The following is a 26,169-nucleotide window of genomic DNA, read 5'->3' on the forward strand; positions in this document are numbered from 1 at the left end:
TAGTTGTTAATTTGATATGAAGCATAAACAAAGTGCATATCTGTCTTAGGGTTTTACTGCTGTGAACAGACTCCATGACCAAGACAACTCTTATAAAGACAACATTTATTTGGGGCTGGCTTACAGGTTCAGAGGTTCAGTCCATTATCATCAAGGCAGGAGCATGGCAGCATCTAGTTAGGCACAGTGGAGGAGGAGCTGAGAGTTCTACATCTTCATCTGAAGGCTGCTATGAGGAGACTCCCTTCCAGGGAGCTAGGATGAGGGTCTTAAAGCCCACACCCACAGTGACACACCTACTCCAACAAGGCCACACCTTCTTATAGTACCATTCCCTGGGCTGAGCATATACAAATCATAACAATACTCTTCTTGCTGATGTAAATTTCTGTACTTTTCTTATAGACATATATGATTTACATCTGATCCACAAGTTTGGGCACCCAGCATGGTAAAATCATGTTGATGGATCCAGTGTTTCCTTTTCTTAAGAGATTTATATAAGTTTGCCTACAAGCATGTCTGTGCAACATGCTGGTGCCTGTAATACCAGCAAAAGTTGTCAGAACTCCCTGGCACTGGAGGTATACCGTTGTGAGCCGACGACATATGGGTGTTGGGAACTGAACTCATGCTCTCTGTGAAATCAGCAAGGGTTCGTCCCTGCTGAGCCTTCTTTCCAGCACTGGAATTCAGTGTTTCACCTTAAGGTGTTGATGTAAACATTTGTACTAAAGTTAGAAAAAAATAGCTCCTTTAGAAAGACATTCCCCATTAAGAAGCCCATGTTTGCAGTACTTGGGCTAACAATGCAGATGAATTCACAGTGAGATTTCAGAAGTCGAATAAAGCCAAAGCGTGGGAAATCACTTTCCCTAGTCACTGGAGGGATACACTTTCTGTCTTAGACTCCGATTTGGGTCCATGGCTCTCAATAGAGATGGACACAGCGCAGGAAATCCTTGTCTCCAGCCTGTCCTCTCACAAGAGTCTGCTTTTCCACAGGCTTCTTTTCAGTTTATTCCCAGAAAACTGCAATGGCTGAAATCTACACCCTCGGCTTTGTTTTTGTTTTTTGAATTTAGTATGCTACACTAACTCTTGTCTTGACAATTTAATGTGGGCCAGAATGTCTTCTTTAAATGGCACATACAAACCAGTGTTTCCCAGCCACGTTCATCCAGTTTTATCACAAGAGTCTTCCAATGCAGTAAAAGTTTATCTATTCTTTTTCTCGCAGTCGTACTCTATAGTGTTAACAATCTGCTCATCCCTGTGTGCATGAGTTTGACATGCACCATTCTCCCTGATACTATTTAAAACAAACACCTTAAATGCCCTTAGGTATTGGAGTAACACGTTCAGTACCTTAAATTCCAACCAAGTAGAACAGAAATAACAAAGTTAGAAAGATATGTTCGGTAAAATAATTACTTCAGAATACCTTCAAGGCACTGAGCACACACACTTCAGCCACACTGCTGTGTGCTGCACCCACCCCCTTTCTTGAAGACCAGTCACCAAGTTGCTATACGTGTACCAGTAAGCTCAGCACAGAGGGCGATGAAATCTGATCTTCACAATATCCCTGTCTACTTGCAACAAAGAGCCCTCTAGTTATAACACAACCACGGGGGATGGGAAGCTCCTGGGATAGACACTAGGTAGAGGCCCACAAGGCATCCGCTTCACTAAAGAAACGTGGATTGTGGAATCGCCCAAGCTACAGTGGTGGCCAGACTGCAGCAGCCTATCTTCCTGTGTGTGAAGTGACTCCTTCTCATGCGGCCTGCTTGGCTGTGAACCGCAGATGTCAGTCTGTGAACACGGCAATCCGGGGAGGCGGGTGGAACGGGCTGTCTAGCTGTCCTTTGATATTGTACTTTAGTATGCTAAATACAACTTTAATTCACCTGAGATGTGATAATCTGAATGAGTTAGGTCTAAAAATGCATTGGAAACTATTCCGGTATAAAAGGGGTGGGACACCGAGTGGCCCGTTTTATTAAAGCGGTGTGCGGGATCGAACATAGCGAGCGACCACCACTCAGAAAAGCATGTTAAGACCGGATTATTGAAAAGGCTTCGGCACTCATGCTCAATAAAAAGAAATCTGGCTTTATAAAAATACATAAAATAGTCATGGATTCATACCATTAATTTACATAAGATATTTTCATATAAAACAAAGTTAAAATATACTTTTAAAGATGTATTTTTTTATATGAAAGTTATTCCCGGTATAAAATTTTTATAACGTTTTGTAATTTTGGTTCATCTATATAAATAAAGCATCTTTTTTTTTCCTTTTCAAACTTTGTAAGTCCGTTTAAAAACATAGGATTCTGTCTCTTTTAAATAGAAACCCAGCTGAGGTAGTATGTGGAAGCGCCTCCTTGGTCCCCTCCAGGCTATGTGTCCGAATCACAAGGCTGGCGGTCTGGAGTCCTGTACGCGTGCAATGTCTGTTGATAAACACACGTGTGATTTTCTTCCTGAAAATCTGTCCTTTCTTTTTCATCTTCTTCGGACTCAGAGTCCAGCTCTGGGGAGGAAAGCGATTTCCCCTGACAGGGCCTTGGCTGGCAGTCTGGTGGTCGTGCGAAGCTTGGAAAGGCATCCGGGTGCGGTCTCCTCAGAGGTTTCCCGAAGGTTCCTGAAAGAAAAGAGACGCCCATGAGCGCGTGGGTCCTTCTGCTAGCACACGAGTGAACCCTGACAGGGACGAACGTGGTTTCCATTCACATGATAAGCCTCTCCCTAAGTCCCTGCGCAGGCGTAGGTCTGCGCTGTGAACCGCTGCACACCGCTCATCTAACAAACGCACCCATCCCGATCTTTCTTGTGACCCTTAGTAACATTAGTCACCGAACAACGAGATTCCTGAAGTCTCTCGATGTTAGGAAAAGCACCCCCAGAGCCCTTGCTTGAGGACATGTGAGCCCCTGATTCTAGTGAAGGAGGACTGGCCCGCGGGGAAGCGGCTCTGCCTCAATACAGAGGGCATTCTTTCAAGACTCTGGTCCTGCCCTTTCTTCAACGGCAGCAAAATATCATCCAGTTAACTAAAATTCCTTCCCTAGTTCTGCAAAACACACTTCATTTTTTTTTTCCTTCAGGGACGTATATAAATAAATAATCATACTGGGACAAAGGGTAACATTTCTTAAACACTCAAGGAGAATCGTTTGGAATTCTCCTTTAAAAACAAACCAAGAATACAAAAACACGCCACGGCACGTTGAGGCTTGTTTTTTTTTTTTTTTCCTGATTGCCTCACTCCATAAAAAGAGCATCCACTCTCTGTTCTTCCTGCCAACGGTTCCCACACATGAGACCAAAAAAAAAAAAAAAAGAAAAAAAAAAATCACACTCTACCCACGGTGCTAGCTGCTGTCTAAATGTACAGGTTTGTGCCACAGGCACTGCAGGCCTCCTCTGCTGAAGGCAGTCTTGCTTGTCTGACCCTAGGCAGATAGGATGTTGCTCTCCCAGGCCTCCTCTGTGAGTTCAGTCAGAAGCCACGAGACATGAAACCACAACCACGCAGTCTACAGCTCCGCCCCTCAGGCTGCCGGGACCCAAAACCACTTTTTCCACATGGCTGACAAGCTCAGCTCCTAAGTCATTCTCCAAACTCTTGTCTCCTACACGCCACACACAGCAAGATCCAGAAAGCTCCTGGGCTTAGGTACAGATGAAATACATAACCGCACACCATTCCCACCCAAGTGTATTTCAGAAACTCAGAGGGCTGAGAACTCATGGGATCTCACAGTGACCTTAGGAACGGAACTATTGTCCAACGCTTTGAGTTTGAGTCAGAGAAGCGAGGTAATTCCCGGCTTGACAAACGTACCCATGAAGGAGTTACTCGACGTAACCGATGCTGGTTCCGCGCTTGTACTAAAATCCATGGAGGACTTGTTTAGACACAGAGTCTGAATTGCAAGGCCCTCGTTCTGAGAGTACGTGGAGTTCGAGAGCTTTCTGGAATGTGGCCACGGGAGGCTCTTGACCTGTTCACAGGGTTCCTCTGAGGGACGAGCACGGGAGAAGCAGTCCTTCTTCGTGTAGCTGGCCTCACAGTGGTCCATTAAAGCGATCCTTGGGTCAGAACTGCAACCTTTTCAAATTGGGACCCATGACAAAGAGAGACAGAGTTAGCGTGCTGGGAAGTCTGCCCAGGAAACAAAACTGCATTCAAGCAAAAAATCAAACAAACAAACAAAATGACAGCAACAACAAACCATACCTGGAAGATAAACCTCAAATGGATCTGGGCCGTATAGATTCCCCTTCAGATACACGGGGCCTGCGGAGCCCACGAATGGGCAGAGAAACGGATCTGGGACGGCTTCCACGTCGGCTTCACTGCTGTCGTCAAAATGGCAGGTCCCTTGAAAACACAACCCTCAGTCACTGAACCAGCTGTATTTAACACTCTCTGCACTTTCCGTATTTATAGAAGAAAAACTGGGCTAGAATTCAATGAACAGGAAAAGGTACGCAAGCACACAGGATTTCCCGAGGCCTGTGCCCCTGGGCTTCTAAGGGCCTACTGAAGCTATCCTCGGCTTAGAGCTGTAAACGGCCCAACTTAGGATCCACTCATTCAGGGCATCTGGAGAGGGGCCTGCTTATCCACCGGGCAAGTATGTCAGCCTTGCAGCTAGCTCCATTTGGGTTTTTAAGGGAAATGGATCCGTGTCTACAGGCACGGTTTGAATTCTCAGGACTACTGCTTTCCTGTAAAATGTCACAACTGACTAGAAACAGGCATTGCCATTTGGCCAGTCACCTCTTAGTTTCCTACCTCAAAGAAGAGTCAAAAACCAAACCATCTCAGGGTACTTCAATTAAACAACTCGGAATTAAACAGTCAGCAGTAGTGGGAGGACTAGGAAGAGGAGCACTCAAAAAAAAAAAAAAGAGGCTTATCAAAAATTTAAGAAAAGATATTTGTGTGTGTGTAAACATAAAAGGGCAGATCCCCCAGAGCTGAAATTACAGGCAGTTCTGAGCCACGGGGAAAGTCCTTCCGAGGAGCGGTAAGTGCTTTTAACAGCTGAGCCATCTCTCCAGGCCACAGGCGTTGAAATTTGGCGTCAATTGCCTTGAATCTGTAGATTGCTCCTGATCGTACAGCCATTTACCTCAATACTGATTTTTTTCCAGTCCCTGAGCAGGGGAGTCTTTCCATTTTCTACTGTTCCCTTCAATTTCTTTGTTCTGTTTTTTACTTGTGTTGGTCTTTTGCTTTCTTGTTTAAATTTATTCTCTGAGCAGCTACAAACGGACCCTATTCCTACTCAGAGCAGGTGAATCATCTTTATCCACTCGCTGTATGTCTAGTCTTTAATAAAACTTTTAAGTCTGGTCTCAAAAATTAGATGGGGAAGGGGATGGTAGCTTTGCTTGTAACCGTGGGCCAGGCCCTCATCACTGTAAACAATTTCTTCTGCGAATTACTGTTCCATCCATGACCCTCTCTGGGACCTCAAAGCAGCCCGCGGACATCTCAGACACTCACCGGCACTGTCGTGTTGTGGTAAGAAAAATCCGCCTCCTGAAGAAGTGACGAACTGGTGGTGACTTCCGCTTTCTGAGGAGATGTACCCATCCTGCCTGTCAGCTAATGTTCCCTGAGATGATAAATAACTGGGGATATCGGCCGGCAAGTTGGTCTCATCTGTAACCAAACAACAGCAATCATCAATAGTTGTGTCTCAGTATGGCTGGCACGGGCCGTATAATACAGGCTGTTCTGGTTTCTGTAACATCAGTCAGGGAAGATCTATTCCGGAAAAACCAGGAGCGGCAAGGGATGGCTTTCCTGCTCTATGACCCTAGTTCATTTTTACTTCATTACCCAGGGAATACACCCCTGTTCAAATTTCAAAACGACATGTTAACTAAGAAAACGACTCAAAGCCATGAATCCAGGCCCTTGATCACCCTGTTTCATCAACAGTGGTCCCTCCCCTACACAAAATGCTGTGTGCGCATGCGCGAACCCATCAAGAAGCAGGAGGACTGCTGGAGAGTGTGCCGACTCCCACGTGGCTCCCGCCTCCCTAGATCCATCCTGGAGAAGGGCTACTTCCCTCTGCTTGGATTTTCTGTCTCAGCCACCAGGATACCCTGATGGGGTTTTACTAAAAAACCCCTTTGTGCAACGCAGTCTTTCAGACCGGTATCGCTTTTTAGCTGACCACATCCCTGCAGCTCGCAGCGAATGAGTCCCGTGCTGAGACTGAAGTGGACCAGGAAACAAGTTCTAGAAGCGAGTGTCTGTGAAACCACAAGCACACACGCTCATATTTACACACCTGTGTTGGTAATGCTGCAGTCCTCGTTCCTCTGCCTTGTGTGGTATATGATGACCACCCACACGAGGGACGTGCCCACCACACAGCAAACCACGGCTATGATCACCACGCCCACGGTGGCCCACCCGTCGCCGTCCAGAGACGGGGCAGTCATGTGAGGGGAGTCGCAGGTCGGAGTAGGGATCACACTGAGGCGAACGTTGCCTCTCTCGGTGCCAAGGGTATTGGACATCTCACATGTGTATTTCCCTGCGTCGCTGACGTCCGAGTCCACGATGATCAGCAGCTGATTGCCTGCTGCGAAAAAGTGCCTCTCGGTCACCACCAAAGGGCTGTCGTCTTTCGTCCAGTTCAGCCGAGGGGGCGGGCTGCCCCCGGCAATGCACTGCAGGACCGCTGTTTCTCCCTTGGTGACAGTTCTGTCTAGCAGGGGCCGCAAAAACGACGGTGTCTCTGAAAGCACAAGGTTTTAATTTCCTAAATGAAAACCGGGTTCCACGTAAGACCTAGCAGGTGAACTCATTTAAATCGGATGTTCCTACAGCTCGCTGGACATGTATAGTAAACAGACGCCAAACAAAGCAACCTTGGTGAAGTCACTCCTCCCATCATGTAAGGGTCATACTGACTAATTTTTATCTCGACCTCTCTCAGTTGTGCCAAGGTTAGCAAATTTCTAAAATATGAAAAATGTGTAAGAATAATGTGTCTCAGACGCTTTTAGAGATTTCCCTTTATTTTTATTATGTGTATTGTATGCATGTGTCTTTTTGTGGGAATGTTTATGCAAGAGAGATGCTTGTGGGGACCAGAGGTGACAGGTTCCCTGGAGCTGGAGTTAATGGCAACTGTAAACTGTCCAGTGTGGGTGATGGACCAAACTCAAGTAATCTGAAACAATACACACTCGTAACTACTGAGCCATCTCTCCAGTCCCACACTTAATTCTTTTAAAATCAAGTTTCTCATGCCAGATACCTAGGTCTGTATGAAAATCTGGGACCTGGTTCTATTGCATCTTGGTGGGTTATTGTAACTCGCCCAAAGACATGTAAATCATGAATGTTTTCCCAATCTGACCCACAGTGAGATAAGGTAAGAACTGGAAATTCTTCACAGAGACTCGGGCAGGAGGAACAGACAGAACATGTCTTCCTGATCTAGCTATAGATGCTTTCTTACACATTCTTTATAACACAGAGATGACCAATGGTTGTGAATAATCCCTGTGCACAAGGATAGCCCTGGAGATTGTATTTGGAGTCAAGGGGGCAGATTCATCTCCCTGGAATCAGAGCTACCCAGAGGCTGTTTAGTTTTTGAAGACAGAGCTCTCTGGCTCTTCACCCCGACCCCCTGCCTGTCCCCTTGCAGCATGGAGAGTCTCTGGGTGAGCTGGGGCATTTAAGATGACCTTGGAGTCTCAAGAAACCGCCTCACCTAGCACAGTCAGGGTTGCGTTTGCAGAGACGCTCCCTGCGCTGTTTTGAGCCGTGCAGCTGTAAACCCCGATGTCCTCAATCTTCACGTCCACTATGAAGAAGACGTCATCCTCGGGCATCACATGCATACGCCTCTCCCGGGCAGCTGGGAAGTCTGTGCCTCCATCCTTCTGCCAGGCTATCTGCGGGGCCGGGTGCCCCAGGGCGGCACACTCCAGGCGGGCCATGGCCCCAGCACGGATGGTGAGGTCCATGGGGGTCTTGGTAAAGGAAGGCAACACTGAAATCACAAAAGCAATGTATATGTGAGGCAGGCCCTCTTCCCAGCCAGGTGCTCACAGAGATGGCTAGCTCTGGGAAGAAACGGTTCCTTCTAACTCAAAGACAGAGTTGTAGAAATGAAATTTACCCAGACGCAAGCGTGATGGATTCAGGGTGACACAGGGTCACAGAATCCTCAGATGAAGACCCTCCTGGCATTCTCTGGTCACATTTGAGTTTTCTCAATAATTAAGTCAGAGATGTTGGGCAGATCCATATCTCTCTGCACTGTGACCATGCACGTCATCTCTTTCCAGTCCTGGAGGACCTAACATTTGGTGACTTTATCCCGGTCTACACTCAAGTCTCCTATGTGCCAGGCATTGGCAACTGCCTGTTGAAAGAATTCCATAACGAATCATCTCCTAAATCTACGAAGCAGACATTAACGGTTAAAATGATAGAGTGGGAAGTACCTAAAATACAAACTTAGGATTGTAGGATTGTTTGCCTACAGTACAAAGCTACAGGACTACTGTTTATTAACAGTGGCAGCTCTAAGAAAGTGCCTCACTGAGTCCTACCCAAATGCAAAGGCACGCCACCAAGCCCCTGACACACACATTAGCTTATCTATGAAATTATGACATTTCTATGAAGCGACACAAGGAACCTATACTTTTTAGGTGCATTAGTGTTTTTCCTGCATGTCTGTCTGCGCGAGGGTGTCAGATCCTCTGGAACCGGAGTTACAGACAGTTGTAAGCTGCTCTGTGGGTGGTGGGATTGGATGCGGCTTCTTCGGAAGAGCAGCCAGTGCTCTTAACCTCTGAGCCAGCCAGCCCTCCAGCCCCATCTCTAAGTTGAAAGACAGGGAAGAGGGTAAGTCAGTTGCTGAGAGTCACATAGCCATAATCTAGGAGTGGCAAGAGTCACATCCAGAGCTCAGTTAAAGGCCGTATACTTTAAAAATATACTCTGTGGCCCATCGTGGTGTCCCAGAGAGAGAAAAGTGTCTGGTTCATGTAAATCTTTGTGCAACTGTGATTCTGTGTAGCGAGAGGCGGGGAAGGAGCTGGGTGGGAAACAAGGAGAAAAAAAGGCAGGGTTTGAGTGGGGAAGACAGGGAGTAGACAGAGCCTATTGCTGTGTCTAGACAGCAGCAGAGAGCAGATACTCACTGTTGACGGTGAGCTTGGCTTTGACGGAGTACGAGGAACCGAAGTGGTTGGAGATGACGCACTGGTACTTCCCTTCGCTGGCGAATTCCACGTCGCGCAGCCTGAGGATGGTGGTGTACTCCATCAGCTCGCCTCCCTGGGCCCGGAGGTGCGCGTAGTTCTCCATTTCCGCATCCTGAAGTGCTTCGTTGTCTTTCTTCCAAGCGAACGTCATAGGGGAGTCGCTGCTGCTAGCAGCTGAGCAGGTAAAACTCACGTCGGAGCCCTTTATGGCCGACTGCGTTTCCGGCTGGACCGTGATCTGGGGTTTGGGGAAATCATCTGTTTAAAGCGAAAGAAGGAAAGAAGACTTGAGGGCCTGAGACTGCAGCCTGGCACTCAGCCGCCAACACCGGGAAAGAGTCTAGGGTTAATCCCGTGACTGGGTTTTACAGAAAGAGCAGCTGAGCCAGGGATGAACACCAACCAGGAGAACGAGCATGTAAACTGTGCAATAGGGACAACGCGTCCATCGTTATGTACCCGAGAAAAGCATTACCTTGAATGTCATCCTGAGTGAGGTAACCCAATCACAAAAGAACACGCATGGTATGCACTCATTGAGAAGCGGATAGTAACCCAGAAGCTCGGAATACCCAAGAAGCGATTCACGGATCAAATGATGCCTAAGAAGGAAGGAGAGGCTCCTGGTCCTGGAAAGGCTCAGTGCAGCAGTGTAGGGGAATACCAGGACAGGAAAGCAGGAAGGGGCTGATTGGCGAACAGGGGGAGGGAAGAGGGCTTATGGGACTTTCAGGGAGGGGGGATCCAGGAAAGGGGAAATCATTTGAAATGTAAATAAAGAGTATATCGAATAAAAAATGAATTTCTCAAAAAAAGAAATAATCATAAATGTTTATACCACATGTCTAGTGTTCTCTATAAGCACAGAAGGAGCTCGTAAGACATCGTGAGGGACCAAGACCCCATTTAAATGAGTGATGTAGTGGGTACTACCATCTGACTATTTTAGGAGACTGTGGTGGAGGGATTTGTAATACTCCCAGCACAAGGAAATAATTTAGGTTTGAGGTGATGGATCCACCAGGTAGCCCGATCTTGCAGTGCATCTTCCTATAATGAACTGTAACAATGTAACCCATGCACAGGTATAATTACCATATTCATTACCATTAAACATAAGAATGCATATATACATGCATGTATATATATATATGTATAAATATACATGCGTGTGTACATGTTTACATGTATGTATACATTCATCTATGTATATATAGATAGATACATGTATATATTTATTCTTATGTTTGGTTATGTATGTTACAGTATACGTTTTACATATATAACATATATGCACGTATATACATCTTAAATATACACATACATACACATACATCTTATATATAGTTTACATTATAGCACATATGTGTATATTACATATACACATTACATACATGTATCACATATTATATGTAATGTATATATACAATGCACACATACACACATTCACACCCAGACATTTATAATTTTAGTTTAGTTTGGTTTTGGGTTTTGTTTTATTTATTTATTTTTTAGACTGGTAGCTCTCTCTGCCTGTCCTGGAACTCATTTAGTAGACCAAGCTGGCCTCAAATTCACATAGATTTGCCTGCTTCGCCTCTAGAGTGCTGGGATTAAAGGTGTGTGCCATCACCACCATCCAGCAAGAATATTTCTTTAAGGGAGACAGAAAAGCAGCTGAAACAGCTCCAGGCTCACAGATGATCTGTGAAGGTTATTCTCCACAACCGCAACCTTGTGCCCAGGCTTGCATCAGATGCTAAAGTAGGGCACGCGCAAGCAGTCAGCAATGGCAGGTCACACATATCCTCAAGGCGGGGTGGGCTGCGCCTGCACAGGACCTGGCTTTGGTTCCCAGCGCCTTCGAATCATCTGTAATTCCATCTCCTGAGGTTCTAATTCCTCTTCTGGCCCTATAGGTACCTGCACAGACACGGTGCACAGACAGACAGACAGGCACACACATGCATAAACAAATGAAGACAAGACACCAATGGCGGTGGTGGCACACGCCTTTGATCCCAGCACTTGGGAGGCAGAGGCAGGCAGATTTCTGAGTTCAAGGCCAGCCTGGTCTACAGTGTGAGTTCCAGGACAGCCAGGGCTATACAGAGAAACCCTGTCGAGAGAGAGAGAGAGAGAGAGAGAGAGAGAGAGAGAGAGAGAGAGAGAGAGAGAGAGAGAAAGAGAGAAAGAGAGAAAGAAAGAAAGAAAGAAAGAAAGAAAGAAAGAAAGAAAGAAAGAAAAGACAGCAATGAACAAAAAGCAAACTCACAAACAAAAAAGCCAAATAAATAGAAGGAATGGAAAAGCAGGCGCAGGCTGGCGCTCTGCTGGGGCCTGAAGCCCTCAGTCCATCAATCAGGCTGCCGCACAGCCTGTCAGGGCTACACTGTAACTAGAGCTGGGCAACTCTCATTCTATACAGTTATTTTTAGTTCCCTGTTACTTTTTGGAAGAGTTACCTTTTTTAAACTTCAGTTTCTCAGAGATGGTCTACACAAACCCTAAAGGAAACTACCAGATCTCCTGACACAGACTTTTGGATAACAGCTAATCAGGAAACACAAGCTTTCAGGGGTCAGGAGCTGAAGCAGGGTGCAGCTCTGACCATGGCTTCGCTGCCGGCTTTCTACCCTCCCCCACTTTGGGCTGTTAAATAGGACGGTTTCTTCTGTGTGTGTTTCCATCCCATATGTCAGTGTCCTGGTTCACAGTGCAGAAGTAAAGAAAAGGACGAGCACTGTGGGCAATGTGTATGGTTTGTCTCACAGTACGTGGAGTTCATATATCCAAGCCAGAGAACGGTGAGACTGTGAGGTACAGGTACAAACAACGAATAACATGGGCCCTTGTGGATGGTCCCTGAAAGCTGACTTGCATCCCAAACCTATGCCAGAGGTTTTATTTCCAAAAACTTGCTGACACCATTAAATCCTGCTACCTAAAAATATATATTAATATAGTATATGATATACAATGTACTAATATGTGATATGTGCTGTATATAATATATACATGATTATATATAGTCAACACTTTATATATATTATATATTTATATATTTAACATATTTGTATGTATTTTATATATAAAATATTTCTTATATATACATAATATTATATATGTATATATAGGCAAAGCAGTGTTTAGTCACGCTTAAATGTCAGGATAAAATGTGGGTCTGTAGTATGTTCTCGCACATGCTTGAATGTAAGCAAATTTAGATTTCTTGTTTTACACACACATTTATTTTTGTAAAGGTTTCCCTGGAAGCTAAGAGTGAGGAGCGGTCTGGTGTATATGACAGAAAGCTGAATCAGAGATGAAAACTGTATTTTTTTTAAACCATGGTCTGTTCCTATCTAGCTACAGGAACTCTGGGAGATTTCGAATTCTGAGACTGGTGCTTGCTAAGACAGTGGATCTTTAAGTTCTTTACAATAATTTCAAACTTGCCATTCCTAATGCTTTACCCTCCGACAAACAGTTAATGTCTCTGCAGCCCTGATTCCTTAGCTACTTATTTATTTATTTATTTATTTATTTATTTATTTATTTATTTATTTATTTATTTTCCTACAGGCCTCTCAAAAAGACCCAGGGATAAAGAGCAGAGAGCTAACTGCCCTAAAATACCACAAAATACCACAAGCCATGCGGATTTCTATCCCAGGTACTGGAGGCGCTCATTGGTGGCCATACCCCTCTTTGAGGGCTATAGGCAGTTAGTGGTTACTGAGGGATGGGGAGTCACACGCGACGGGGCATTGTCCTTTCACAAGTAGATAATTCACCCATCTGAGCTCACGCACACAACACTGATTAAACACAGAGGGACACCCAAAAGACACGAAACTCGGAGCTGGAGTCTGGACAAAGGGGGTTCAGGGGAAGAGGAAGGGCCGAGAAAGAACAATTACACATATGTGCATGAATTCAAAAATTTGTGATTTTATGAATATATAATTTATAATTATAGGAACTTATAATTTTTAAAAGAGAGCAGACTGATTTTTAAAAGGCCGCAAATGGCAATTACGCCGCTTTCAAGCTGCCTGGGCCAGTAGCTCAGAGTTATAACCCCGCGGACTTAGGAGGCTGGACTGCAGAGAGAGTTCAAGGCACCTCAAAAAAAAAAATGAAAAACAAAGAAAACAGTGACAGGCGGGGAGCTGGTGGTGTGGCTCCGTGGTAGAGCACACACGAGCCCCCAGGTATGACAGCCACCAGCACACAGACAGATGCAGCTCCCAGGTCCAGGGACCATCTTTGAAAGTGACTCCTAGGAACTAAAGTTTTCCCAACAGTCTCTAAAATCAAGAGGGCAAGCCTCAATGTCGTATCACGACAGACAAAGGTGCCTGTGCCTTTTCCAGAAGCGGTACCGAACCCCAGTAAGGGTCTCCTCAGCTTGGGTGCAGGAAAGCGGCAGGAGGAAGGGCGAGGGGGGGAGGGGAGTACCGAGCAGGGGAGCTGGGCCGACTCTCAGAGCTTTCAAGCTCCAATTTCACCCTCGCCAGCAAACCACGAGGATGCTAAAACAAACACGCAAACCCTACCAACATCTGTAAAACTTTAACAAGCAGCAGACTATAGGTCCCACTGCATCCACCTCAGCAGAAAAGGAAAAGCTTATTAAGAGAACGCAGATCTCTTCAAAACCATTATTTGAACAAAGGAGAGGGAAATAAAAAGAGAATTAATAAAAATCAGGGATGCTGTTTTACTCACCACACACAAAGCCATCTGGGCTGACAGTGAAAATACTCCTCCCTTTCAGCAGCTGAGGGTGGGCACAACTGGCGTTCACAAAACTCTGAAAGTTGTTCTCTGCCACCCACTGTGGGAGCCATTTTAGCTGACAATCACACAAAAGGCTGGACGTATTTAAATGCCTGAAGAGGGGAAGGACATTCGGTTTGTTTTGTATGAAATGCAGATTTCTAAAGGTAAATCAAACGTACGTAAATCAAACGAACATAAATATGAGCCAAGCGGGGAATTTGGAAACTGAATGCGTGATGTTGTAAATACTCTATAGTCTACCATAACTGCAAGAAATCAAGCTAGCAGGCCCTCGGTCTTCGATGTTCTTATTGTCCTATTGAGGAATAAGTACCGACACATCAGAAATTCCCAGCTAATGGAAAATGAGAACTATATTTAGGAACCATACTATATATGGTCTCACAAATTTAAGCTTCAAATTCAAAACAGAAAAAGAAATTGCAGTTGCAACCAAGGGAACAAATGGGCGACTCCCCTTGTTTCCCTGCGTAACCATTAATAATGTCAAGAATGCACTAGACAGCTTTCTGTAGATGTCGCATCACATGATGGTTCCCCTTGGGGTGGAAAAGGGGAAAACTTACAGTTGCTGAAGTTTCTTCATTTGGGAAAACGCATTGCTCTGCAGAGACATGATAGCATTGCCACTCAGGTCCCTGGAAAACAGCAAACCAAACCTGTCAGTGACCTATGGCCACGCTGTGTCCTTAAGGCCTGGGCCACACCCTACCACCCACCCCCATTCACCAACCAAAGACTTCACATAGAAATGTGTGAATGGGACAACTCCCTCATAAAGCTCTGACCAAGGCACCTAGAGACTTCCTGTTACAGGGAAGAACTTATTAGTGTCACCCTCCCAGGGTCCACACCTCAGGGCTCCGGCTGGCCCCACTTCATTTCTCACTACTTAAATTCGCTATTAATTAAGAGTACAACCTAAGAAACAACACTGGTAGCGCACGTTCTGTGATGTGTTGTGTCGATTGATTTAGAATACATTATTGCAGGTATCCCTAAAGCAACCCAGTTCAAGATGGCTTCACTAGAAAGCCTGGCATGCATGACAGGGGACGGAGGTTGTTGAGCCCCTTAGTTTCGACTCCAGCCTGACTCTGTCCCACAGAGCTCACCACTGCAAAGGCAGCAATGTTCAGGGCGATGTATTTATTAAACCAAGTAATGTTTCAGGCAGGACATCTATAAAATGGAAGGACATTTTGTGTTGACTTTATTTTTAACTGGTACTTTATAGCAGTTTGAATTAAACTACCAGCCACAATGGTTACATTCACACACACACACACACACACACACACACACACACACACGGTTTGGATGAGACATGTAGAAAGAGAAAAATGAAGACTAAATGTGCCAGACTTGGGTAGGGAAAGAGTCTGGGAGAGTCAGGGAAGGTTAAAGAAAATTGAGGCAGAGGTTAATACTCTGCTGATCCACTAATTCCACTTTCCCAGAAACGGAATGGGCCAGCTGACAAACCCTTTGGCTAGTTTTCCTTTGAAAACAATCTGTTTCAATAACAGCAATTCTGGCTTGACACGGTGGCGCTCAGTTTTGCAGACTCATTCTGCAATTTCCTACTGCTGCACTGTGCTAGGTGGGGCTGGCAATCCATGTCTCTCTCCAAATGACTGGTACAGTGCCAGGAGATGCCCACAAGGTCGCCAACAGACAGATTACACCCAACTATATAGTCCCAGTAAGGTACAAGCCAAATTTTCACTTAAATGATAGCATGTGTCCAAGTTAACACATAGGAAAACTGCTGGATACAAGCATTCCTCAATAAAGAAAGCAGACTCTAACCTATCCGAATAGGAAACTAACAGGTAGTTAGGTCAGCTCTCATAATATTAAGTGTCTTCTTTAAGTAGCAGAGAACCCTCTGCCTGGAAATTTCAAGAATGTGTGCCAAAGGTGCCTGAGACCCGCATGGACTCAGAACCATGACCAGAGTGGTCTAGGACTAAAAGGATATAGGATATAGGGAAAACGGATAAAGGGATATAGAATCTCTGTGAAGCCAGAAAACGCCTGTTTTCCTGGCAGTCCACAAGTGATGAGTGTGGACCAGGACAGAGAAACAGAGACGGCTAGGCTGTGTATTTTACATCAAGCAATTACAACAACAGAGGTTCTCGGGATACTGCGATCCACCCTCAAATCTCCATCAAGGTATTCTCCAGGGATACCTTCTTGTTCTTTAAAATTCAAGTCATCTTGACTTGGAAACAAACAGAACCCATGAATCTTCAGGGATTCCAGCTAACATTTTAAAATGATAGCAATAGTTTCTGAACAAGATTCTTGTTAAGATATCTCTATCTCTGTCTCTGTCTCTGTCTCTATATCTCTATCTCTACAGACTATATCCCAAGAAAGCACACAGGTAAACTACTGATGGTAGACAGAAAACAAGATGAGTGAAGATAGGCAGATGTGTAAATGGCACAGCTGTTTTATAAACTGAAACCCCTCTCGGACCACCCTCAGGGGAACTAAATTCCAGCTTACTCACAGGTGTTCCAATGTGTCCAAACCAGCGAAGGCCTTTTTGGTAATAGATCGAATCCTGTTTCCCTGGAGAATTCTGCAGGGGGTAAGCAGGTGGGGGTGGGGTGGAAGAAGGTACAATCACACTGTAGTTAACTTTTAAAAGCCATTAAGTCAAGGAGCAGGATTCTTATATAAAGGACTATTCTCTTTTGTAAGCAATACTATTGTCTTGAATTAGACAATGTAACTTGAAATATTTGACTCTTTGCATCTCATTCAGTAACATTAGTTATCTAACATGGGTTTCAAAGCACTCAACAGACACCTCCATGTAGGGGCTTGAATAAGAAATGCCCCCGCCCGCTGTGAGCTCATAGATTTGGACATGTGGTCCCCAGCTGGCAGAACTGCTATAGAAAGCTTAGGCTGTGAAGCCTTGCTGGAAGAAGTAAGTATGTCCCGGGTTGGGCTTCGAGAGTTTATAGTCTGGCACCACTTCCAGTTCACTCTGCTTCCTGTGTACAGCAGAAATGTGGTCTCTCGGCTGTCTGCTGCCAACAGCCACCATGGCTTTCCTGCCACTTTGGACAGCTAGCTATCTAGAACCATAAGCCAAAATAAACTCTTAAGCTGTTTTTGGTCAAATCTTATCACACAGCAACAGAAGAGTCATCCATATACTCAGCTAACACAGGTGCTATGTGAGTCTCTCTGGAGAATTGCTGTGCCCACCCCCCCACCCTCCCACCCTCCCACCCCCCCACCCAGTGCAGCTTTCTCCCCACTCTTCTCTGTAAATGTCCTTCGTCATCAATTGAAAAGGGAATCACCCACAAAACCATTTCATTGCCCCTCCACCCTCCCACCCTCCCACCCCCCCACCCTCCCACCCCCCACACACTCAGTGCAGCTTTCTCCCCACTCTTCTCTGTAAATGTCCTTCGTCATCAATTGAAAACGGAACCACCCACAAAACCATTTCATTGCAAAATAAAAAGCGTTTGCATCCCTTCTGGACCCTGATGTAGCGTGACTGATGGACAGTGGACTCACTTGAGAACTCACAACTACAGCATAATGGGAAACCCTTCTAAATGCTGGCATAAAGACACTCGCTTCTACACAGTGACCATTCCTAAAGAGCACCAGTCAACATAATTTGCAAGTTCTTATCTAGATATCAAAATGAGTAGTTAGACAAAGTCCAGGATTGAATTTTCTTCCTTTCATCCAAGGAAGAAAGAATAGGTAATTATATGCACAGGTTGTGAACAATACCACTCACTAGGGAGAAGGACCAAGGGCTCACGCACATGTCACACCTACTCCTCACCCTATGATGTCACCTGATGGATCTGACTTCAACTAAGACAGAAATTTTAAGTCATAGAGGAGGCAAATTATACTCACAGTTGCCTCAATTTGTCCAGCCCAGAGAATGCTCCATTCATGTCTTCGATGGTCCATGAAATTTCATTGTTCCTCAGATCCCTATGGAAAACACAGCATTCTCTTTAGACATACTTTTCAGAAACATTAGATGCTACCCAGGTGCTATTTGTTACAAGAGTCCTCCTAACCCCCCCCCCCACCTTCACCCACTTCAGAAGAAGAAACTCAGTTCTCCAAGGTGCCTCTCACACCCTGAACTCTGCACTCAACATTTTATGAACTTCCCCCAAACTGAGACAGTAACACTAGCCCTGTTAAGTCTTAAACGAAGAGAGCTAAACTCTCAAGTCCTGAACAACTTGAAAGATACATTAAATTTTAAAACCAAGTTCAAGTTCCCATCACAAAGACAGACAGGAGCCAAAGCGTATAGCATGTCTTTCCACTCTGTAATAGTTCAGATGGAAAAGAGAGCCGGTTTCTGAGTGCAAAATCCCAAAGCCCATGGCACAGCATTAAATTAACATTGGAGAGATTTTTCAAAAGGTCAGTTAATTCAATACTTTTCTTCTTTAGGACAGAAGTCAGGGGGGTGGGAACCAGACGAATAAACTCTCAGCTCCCTTAAGGCCCCTTCTATAGTCCTGTTTGCTCTGGCTTATTTTTAATCTATATTTTGTAAAGAAAAAATAATTAGTAGACGTCAAATCATCTTTTTCTTCAGCAGTTTGAACTTCCCAGCGATGCTGTGAAGCAGGGAGACTGCAATCACCGGGGCAGACTGATCAGCATACTCTTAAAATGTCTTTAAGAAACACACATGGATGAAATAGATGTATTCTAATCAGACTGCTCTGGGAAAGATTAAGAGCCCACTTTTGAGGCTGTACACACTTCCTCAACAACAAAGGAGATCTGCTGGGAGAAAAGTGGGCACATTTAGGAACCAATTAGGCTCGTGTACGGAGAGCAAAATGTGTAACTTACAAAGTCTTTAAACTGGATAGCCCCCGGAAGGCACAATCAGCAATGTAGCTAACTTTGTTGTTCCCAATGTGGAGGGCATTCAGTAGGCTTAGGCCAAGGAAGCTGGAATCGTCTAGCCTCGATAAGTGGTTGAAAGTCAGGTCTCTGTAAAGAACAACAACAACAACAACAAAAGCTTTTATCTTTCCATTCAACATAATAATCTGTTTTCTAAAAGAGAGGTAATAAATCTAACTATAGTAATCCTGCTTTAACATTCTGCCTTACAGTATCCAGGTAAACATTACTCCTAATCCCAGTAATTAAAATCAAATAAATAGTCCATGAAACAATGACCACTTCTGTCAGCTCCACCCAGTACTAGAAAAAGCAGCATTGGCTTCAATGTATCACAACCAAAAATACAGCATCAAGGGCACATGGGGAAGCTGCTGTCGCCTTGGCAACTTTGTTATGAAAATTTCACAGGTCAGTGGTAAGAAACTCATCCTCCAGCAGGATCCCCACTCTCGAACCTGAGGAGAATAAAAGGTAACTTACAGCTCACTGAGTTTCTGGCAGAACTCCCAGGCATCCGGGCTAATCCTGCTGATGGCATTCTGGCTCAGATGAAGCTCCCGCAGCATCAACAAGCCGTAGAGCCAGCCCTTGGTGATCTCAGTGAGGTTGTTGTGGTCCAGCTGCCTGCAAGCACAATGGAAACCAAAGGTGGGATCCAGGGTGCATGGTCTGCTCTCTTCAAAGACATGCATGGCTGGCCCCATGCAACTTAAGCCATATCCCTCACATGCCTGGATATTTGTCTTTGATATATAAGGAGATCAGCAAAAGATTTATGCAGTTTGCCTGAAACGTAACTAAATAATTAAAGCTATGATTGTATAGCGTGAGGATTTAATGAGGCTTTTCAAAGGTTGAGCTACCTAGCGTCCACTGAGGATTCGGGGGTCCACGTGTCAGAGTGGGACCTGTGATCACGCACACTTACAGCACTTCCATGTGACTCAGCCCCCAGAAGGCCCCGTCCATCAGCCTCGTCACTCCATTTCTTTGCATTTTCAGAGACTTCAGTGCACCAAGCCCTTGGAATGTGAGTCCATCCACGCTCTTAATCTTGTTTCTGTTCAGCTCTCTGTGTTGGACATTACAATTAAGCCATTAACTCATGTGTCAATTAAATTCTAAAGGTAATAAAACATGTCATGCGCAGCAATACGTTTAATCCAGTCAGTGCTAAACTGCAAGAATGTTTTAAATTTCCCAGATATCTTATTGACAAGGATTTCATTTTTTTTTTAATACAGGGAGTGAATGTCTATGCAAAAAGCATGATATATATACAGGAAACACATTAGATTTTCATGTCTAAGCTGTTGTCCACTCAGGATAGCAGTCAACAAATTGATATTCATCCTTTGTGCATGCAGAATGAGAGTGATACCCATCCCAGGAAGTCAGGAGGGCTCTGGGGAGTGGTGCAGCAATCCTGCCCCATGCAGATGCATGCAAAGCTGTATCATCATTCCCAATTAACGTTCAGTTTGGCAGTTTCCTGCAGGCTGCAACACTCTCTATTCCTGCTGAACACCAGAACCACCTGGGGAGACTTAAAAAGTTCTCGAAGCCCGAATTGCCACCCCCCAGAGGTTTTAGTATCATTGGTCTAGGGTGCAGCCTGGGCTCTGGGGTTTTGAAAAGCTCCCCAAGTCTCCGTAATGTGCAGCCAAGGTTGAAAAGTGCCGTTGCGGGAGCCTCGTTCACAAACCATTCTACCATCCTTAACGAGACAGTTCTTTACTGCCACTTAGGCTATCAAAGCATCCGGGAGCTGTCGGTATTATTCTCATAAACCACAGCTATGGAGAGACGCTGCGGTTTCCCCAGGTCCACAATGGCACCTTTGTGAAGGGGCGACACAGTGATCACCTTACTCCTTCAGCCACCATCAAACAAGTCCTGCCAGGCAGCAGCTGGCATGAGGTAACTGGCAAGTCTTCCCAATCAGGAGATTCCACCACTTGCGCCATGAAAGGGAGGGCCGTCACCTGCTTGCCTGTAAACTTCTCCTGTCCCACTGTGGGCATCAGACACAGACCCCCAGAGGTTCAGACTCGAGAGCATGGCATCTGAGAGGCCTTGTTCACTTACAGGTGCTGCAGCTGAGGCAGTTTAAACATCTTAGGGGGGATGGCAGAGATTCGGTTCCTGTTCAGCTTCAGTACCAAGAGTGTGCTCGCCAAGTTGTCAAAGTACCCAGGTTCCATGGACGAAACTCGGTTGCTATTGATGTACCTGTCGAGAGTTTGAAGGTCAGCAGAAGCTTGCTCAGGTTTCTTTGGGAAGTTAAAGTGCCTTCAATCTCCCCCTGGCAGAGACTCTCCAGAGGACCTGACCATAAGTGCACCCAGAAAATTGTTCCTACTGAGTTTCCTGTGAACAACTGCAGGTTTACACACATACGGGTTGTTATAAGGCTCACTGGCAGAGTGCTCTCCAGGTGTGTGTGAAGGAGCCCTGGGCTCCACGTTCAGGACCAGAAAACCAGTAATAAGAATCAGAAGATTCACACACTGTAGTTTTAACATGAAATGTCCTGTGTAGGCTTGTGAGTCCCAACACTTACTGTCCAGCAGGTGGCACTCCTTCGGAAGGCTGTGGAACCTTTGGGAAGTAGGGACTAGCTAGAGGAAGAAGACCACAGAGGGCGGGACTTGGGGTTCTATCATCTGGCCTGACTTCCTGGCCGCAGTGTGACAGGGCTGCCTGCCACTTCTCCCAGCATGCCTTTCCTGCCATGATAGACTGTGCCCAGGAACTGTCAGTCAGAATAAGCCTTCCCCGCCTCAAATGACTTCTTGTCAGGAATTGGGTAAAGGCAGCAAGTAAAGTGACTACTGACAGCAAAGACTGACAGATCTTTGAAGGTGACAAATATTTTTTACACATACACACACACACATATATATATACACGTATTTGTGTATATATGTAACATATATATGTATTTATATGTGTGTGTCATATATATACATATATGTATGTATGTGTGTGTGTATATATATATATATATATATATATATATATATATATATATATACTTTGTGTGGAATTTGTTATTAAAGCACTAGTTTGGGACTTTTTTTTTTAATTGTGATACAAAATTGTAAGAAAGAATCTATTCAACCTATTCAAGTCAATAAGAAAGTTACATTCCAATCAAAAGCAGGAAAATGGGGTTCCCTGCATCTTAGCCCCACCCCACCCCGCTCCCAGTTACACCAATATTCTTACTGTGGGGTCATTTATACTTACAGATACTTGAGTTGTAAGGGTGGAAATGCAGCTCTAAGTTCTGAAATGTTGTTGTTGCTCAGGTCCAAAGTCTCAAGGGACTGAAAGGCTTCCAGCTGCTCGGGGCAGATGTTGTCTATGGCATTCCCGGCCCTGGAATTAAGACACAGCCCCGCAGGCAACTGGTCAACCCCGCATCCAAAGGGAGAAGGAAAACACCTATTCCTGACCTGTTCTTCAGAGGTGTGAAAAACTAGTTGGTCCAAGCCTTATTTCTCAGTGACAATCAGCAGCCCCGTGGCCATGTATGCTGAGGTCATTCTAGAGCACATGAAAATGTTTTTACACCAATCTGGCAGGATAGTAAGCATATAGAGTCGCCATGCTTTTAAACACAACTGATAGATGTTTTATTTCCCTTCAGATTATTTTTCTTGTTTTATTAGATAATAAACAAAACATCTCGTCCAGAGTGGGCACACCAGGCTACACACCCTCATTCCACGTCCCATAACACACACACACACACACACACACACACACATTTTATATATATATATATAATATATATATATAATTATATATTATAATCTTTGTTCCCATTCTTTACATATATATTATGTAATACAATGACTATCTAAAACACATATATGTACACTCATATATTAAAGCTTAGTGTGGTTATTACTATTAGTGGGACAGAGCTACACATGTGGAGATCAGAAGAGAACTTTGTGGAGTCAGGTTTACTTCCATTTCTGTGTTTCCTCGGACTCCGGGGATCCTGGTCAGCTGGGTAGGCATGCACAGCAGGCTGGCACACTTACCTTCAGATCCACCTGACCAGCCCTATTTCCTCTTGATTCCTAGTCTGATTCTTTTTTTTTTTTTTTAAGATGGTATTCTCACACAAGAGTGCCAATCAGCTCCCAATCCTTACCACTCTGTGGCTGCTTTAGTTCCTGGCTAGAAAGAGACCCCCTCCTTTTTTTTTTACTAAGTTGCCAGAGGCTTCAATACCAGAGAAAGTGTTACAAAGGTATCCCACAAGAGCTACCACCTGGACACAGTCCCGAAAGACAGGTGATTAAGAGATACTTGACATTACCAGTCTAGACAACAGATCAAAGGAGACCACAATGGTAGTCACTGGCCACATATAGCTCTTTACCTGTATGTAAATACACACACACACACACACACACACGTATGTATATATCGCTGAGCATGAAGGCATATACTTCTAATGCTATCACTCAGGATGCAGTGGTAGATATTCTGTATCAGTCCAGCTATATAAAACTATGACTCTAACAATAACGACAATGATGACAACAACAACAACAAAGTATTCCTTTATTATAATACCCATATTTCAAGAGAGCAATAGCCAATGTACCTGACAGCATCAAATGAGATAGAATATTCCTTTTTTTTTTTTTTTTTTTTTTTTTTTGCTGCATTTCAAATGGGTAAACACCCAGCCAAGTTCTTACAAATGGGCATAGGTACTAGAGCTATTTAGTACTATTACTATTTAGCACTATACTAATTAGTACCACATGACAATCTTATTAGAAAGCTGGAGCAAACTGAACTTGCAAGCCAGCTCAACTGTCACACAAGTTCAGGTAGCCTGGACCTTTCCCCCCATTAATATTCATTCACTTTACATCCCTATTGCTGTCCCCCTCCTCTGGGTGCCCCCCCATGCTCCATCCCCCCTTCTCCCCTTTCCTTTCGCTGCTGAGGTCCCCACTGGATATCCCCTCCATCCTGTCACTTCAAGTATCTGCAGGGCGAGGGCCATCCTCTCCCACTGAGGCCTGACAAGTGTTAGTTAGGGGAAGGGGATCCACAGACAGGCCACAGCTCTAGGGACAGCCCCTGCTCCGGCTGTTGGAGGACCCACAACAGACCATACTGCACCTCTGCTACCTATGTGCAGAGAGGGAGGCCTCGGTCCAGCCATGTGTGTCCTTTGGTTGGTGGTTCAGTCTTTGGGGGACCCCAAGGGTCCAGGTTAGTTAACTCTGTTGGTCTTCCTGTGGAGTTCCTATCCCCTTCAGGGCCCTCAGTCCTTCCCCTAATTCTTCCACAAGAGTCCCCAAGCTCTGTCCACTGTTTGGCTGTGGGTCTCTGCATCTGTTTCAGTTGGCTATTAGGTGGTAGCATGAACTTTTTAGACCAATGCATAGCTGAAGAAACCATGTTGAAGTTAAAAGGCTGGGGGCAGGGTTTGGGGATTTAGCTCAGTGGTAGAGCGCTTGCCTAGCAAGTGCAAGGCCCTGGATTCGGTCCTCAGCTCTGTTAAAAAAAAAAAAAAGCTGGGGGCAACTGTAACAAGGGTTTCTCTTTATACCCTAAGGAAAAGCCACACGATCTGATTCTTAATAGCCCCACATATGTATGTTGATTACTAATAACTCAGACATGTCTCTCCATCTCAGAAGTTAGGTAGCCTCTTTTATGGAATCCCAAATGTTACAATGCATCTTACTATAGCGTGCACACCCGCCACCCTATTCCATACTGCAAACTCCTTCGAGGCAGGAATTCATGCTCATGGCACTGTGTTAGAATTTAATGAAACCAGAAATAATGGAGCACACATTAGGTGCCAAGACCTACGTTAAACACGGTTCACAGATTACACCATCGACTCACAAAGTAATTTCTCTCTTACGAATATAATCTAAAGTTGGGAAACTGGGGCTCTTTGCATAACCAGTCCAACCACTTCTGAGCCATCTCACAAGGCAAGTCTGGGTTGGTCCCAGGGGATCCCAGGTTTCTTTTACAGAAAAACAAAGCATCAGTGAGATTCTGGCAGTGAAGCCAGCAACTCTCACTGTACACATTCCTTCAGAAAGATTTGTTATTTCTTACCTTAACAACAACAACAAAAAGTTCAAGTTCTAGTTTCAAACTGATGTGGAATCCAACTGGCTTACTGATCCATCATCACAGAAACAACCAGGCTCCCTTGCAATCTGTGCCTGCTACTTCTCTCCTGGAGGAGACAGACTTCTAGGGGTCTGTGTGCTCTGTGCCCACTACAGCCAGAAGAGGGTTGACTTCCTGAGACTCCAAAGCCCAGGTGCTGCTTTCTCCACAACGGTAAGGAGAGAACTCCAGAGACTCAGGCTCTAAACAACACTCTAAAGCCTCTCACACTGCAGTTAAAACTCTTAGTCTATTGCTTTTAAGGATTTTAGAGTTATTGTCTGTTTGATCTTTAAGATCCAAATCATCTGGCCGGGCGGTGGTAGTACACACCTGTAATCCCAGCACTCTGGGAGGCAGAGGCAGGCAGATTTCTGAATTCCAGGCCAGCCTGGTCTACAGAGTGAGTTCCAAGACAGCCAGGGCTATACAGAGAAACCTGTCTTGAAAAAACCAAATCCACCCCCACCAAAAAAAGATCCAAATCATCAGAGAATGTAACCCCACCAGAGAGACAGAGACAGAGAGACAGAGACTGAGAGACAGAGACAGAAAAAGAGAGAGACAGACAGAAAGAAAAAAGAAATCCTACACAGGGTAACAAAGTAACAAGCTGAGATAACAGTAAAGTTCAAAAATGAAAAAAAATTCAGCAGCTCTACATACAAGTCACAGATTACCAAGTCTCTCGGATTCCCATAAAGCCTTACAGACTTTGTTTAGAGTCAAGTCATCCATGACCTCTGATTCTGACCATTTCCCACATCTGGATTTGCCAGAGCACAAACCCCTTGATCTAGCTGTGAGGTACAGTGAGACAATTAGTCAATCCCTAGGTCCCGGAGACGGAGGCAGGCAGGCAGGCCAAGCCAAGAGGCCTTAGGGTCGGGGTATAAGGGATGAACAAAACCACAATTTGGGGGACAGAAACTCTCTTTAATACATAGCTCGAAGGTTCTATCA

General features: G+C 44.9%; 1 protein-coding gene across 1 annotated transcript in view; it reads right to left on the minus strand.

The window, feature by feature from the left end:
- Positions 1-1,010: 1,010 nt before the first annotated feature.
- Lrig3 (leucine rich repeats and immunoglobulin like domains 3) overlaps positions 1,011-26,169 on the minus strand; it is a 48,853-nt gene continuing 23,694 nt past the window's right edge. The window contains exons 4-19 of the mRNA XM_052165701.1: positions 22,282-22,413; positions 21,118-21,261; positions 19,958-20,101; positions 19,510-19,653; positions 18,970-19,113; positions 18,001-18,081; positions 16,613-16,684; positions 14,655-14,726; positions 14,014-14,177; positions 9,217-9,537; positions 7,773-8,054; positions 6,333-6,785; positions 5,534-5,692; positions 4,256-4,399; positions 3,860-4,126; positions 1,011-2,656 (exon numbers count right to left, since the gene is read on the minus strand). Of these exons, the coding sequence (XP_052021661.1) occupies positions 2,412-2,656; positions 3,860-4,126; positions 4,256-4,399; positions 5,534-5,692; positions 6,333-6,785; positions 7,773-8,054; positions 9,217-9,537; positions 14,014-14,177; positions 14,655-14,726; positions 16,613-16,684; positions 18,001-18,081; positions 18,970-19,113; positions 19,510-19,653; positions 19,958-20,101; positions 21,118-21,261; positions 22,282-22,413 (2,968 nt within the window). The 3' untranslated portion in view covers positions 1,011-2,411. The remainder of the gene's footprint in view (positions 2,657-3,859; positions 4,127-4,255; positions 4,400-5,533; positions 5,693-6,332; positions 6,786-7,772; positions 8,055-9,216; positions 9,538-14,013; positions 14,178-14,654; positions 14,727-16,612; positions 16,685-18,000; positions 18,082-18,969; positions 19,114-19,509; positions 19,654-19,957; positions 20,102-21,117; positions 21,262-22,281; positions 22,414-26,169) is intronic.

This window comes from Apodemus sylvaticus, chromosome 20 (assembly GCF_947179515.1).
Source record: "Apodemus sylvaticus chromosome 20, mApoSyl1.1, whole genome shotgun sequence".
Taxonomy (NCBI): domain Eukaryota; kingdom Metazoa; phylum Chordata; class Mammalia; order Rodentia; family Muridae; genus Apodemus; species Apodemus sylvaticus.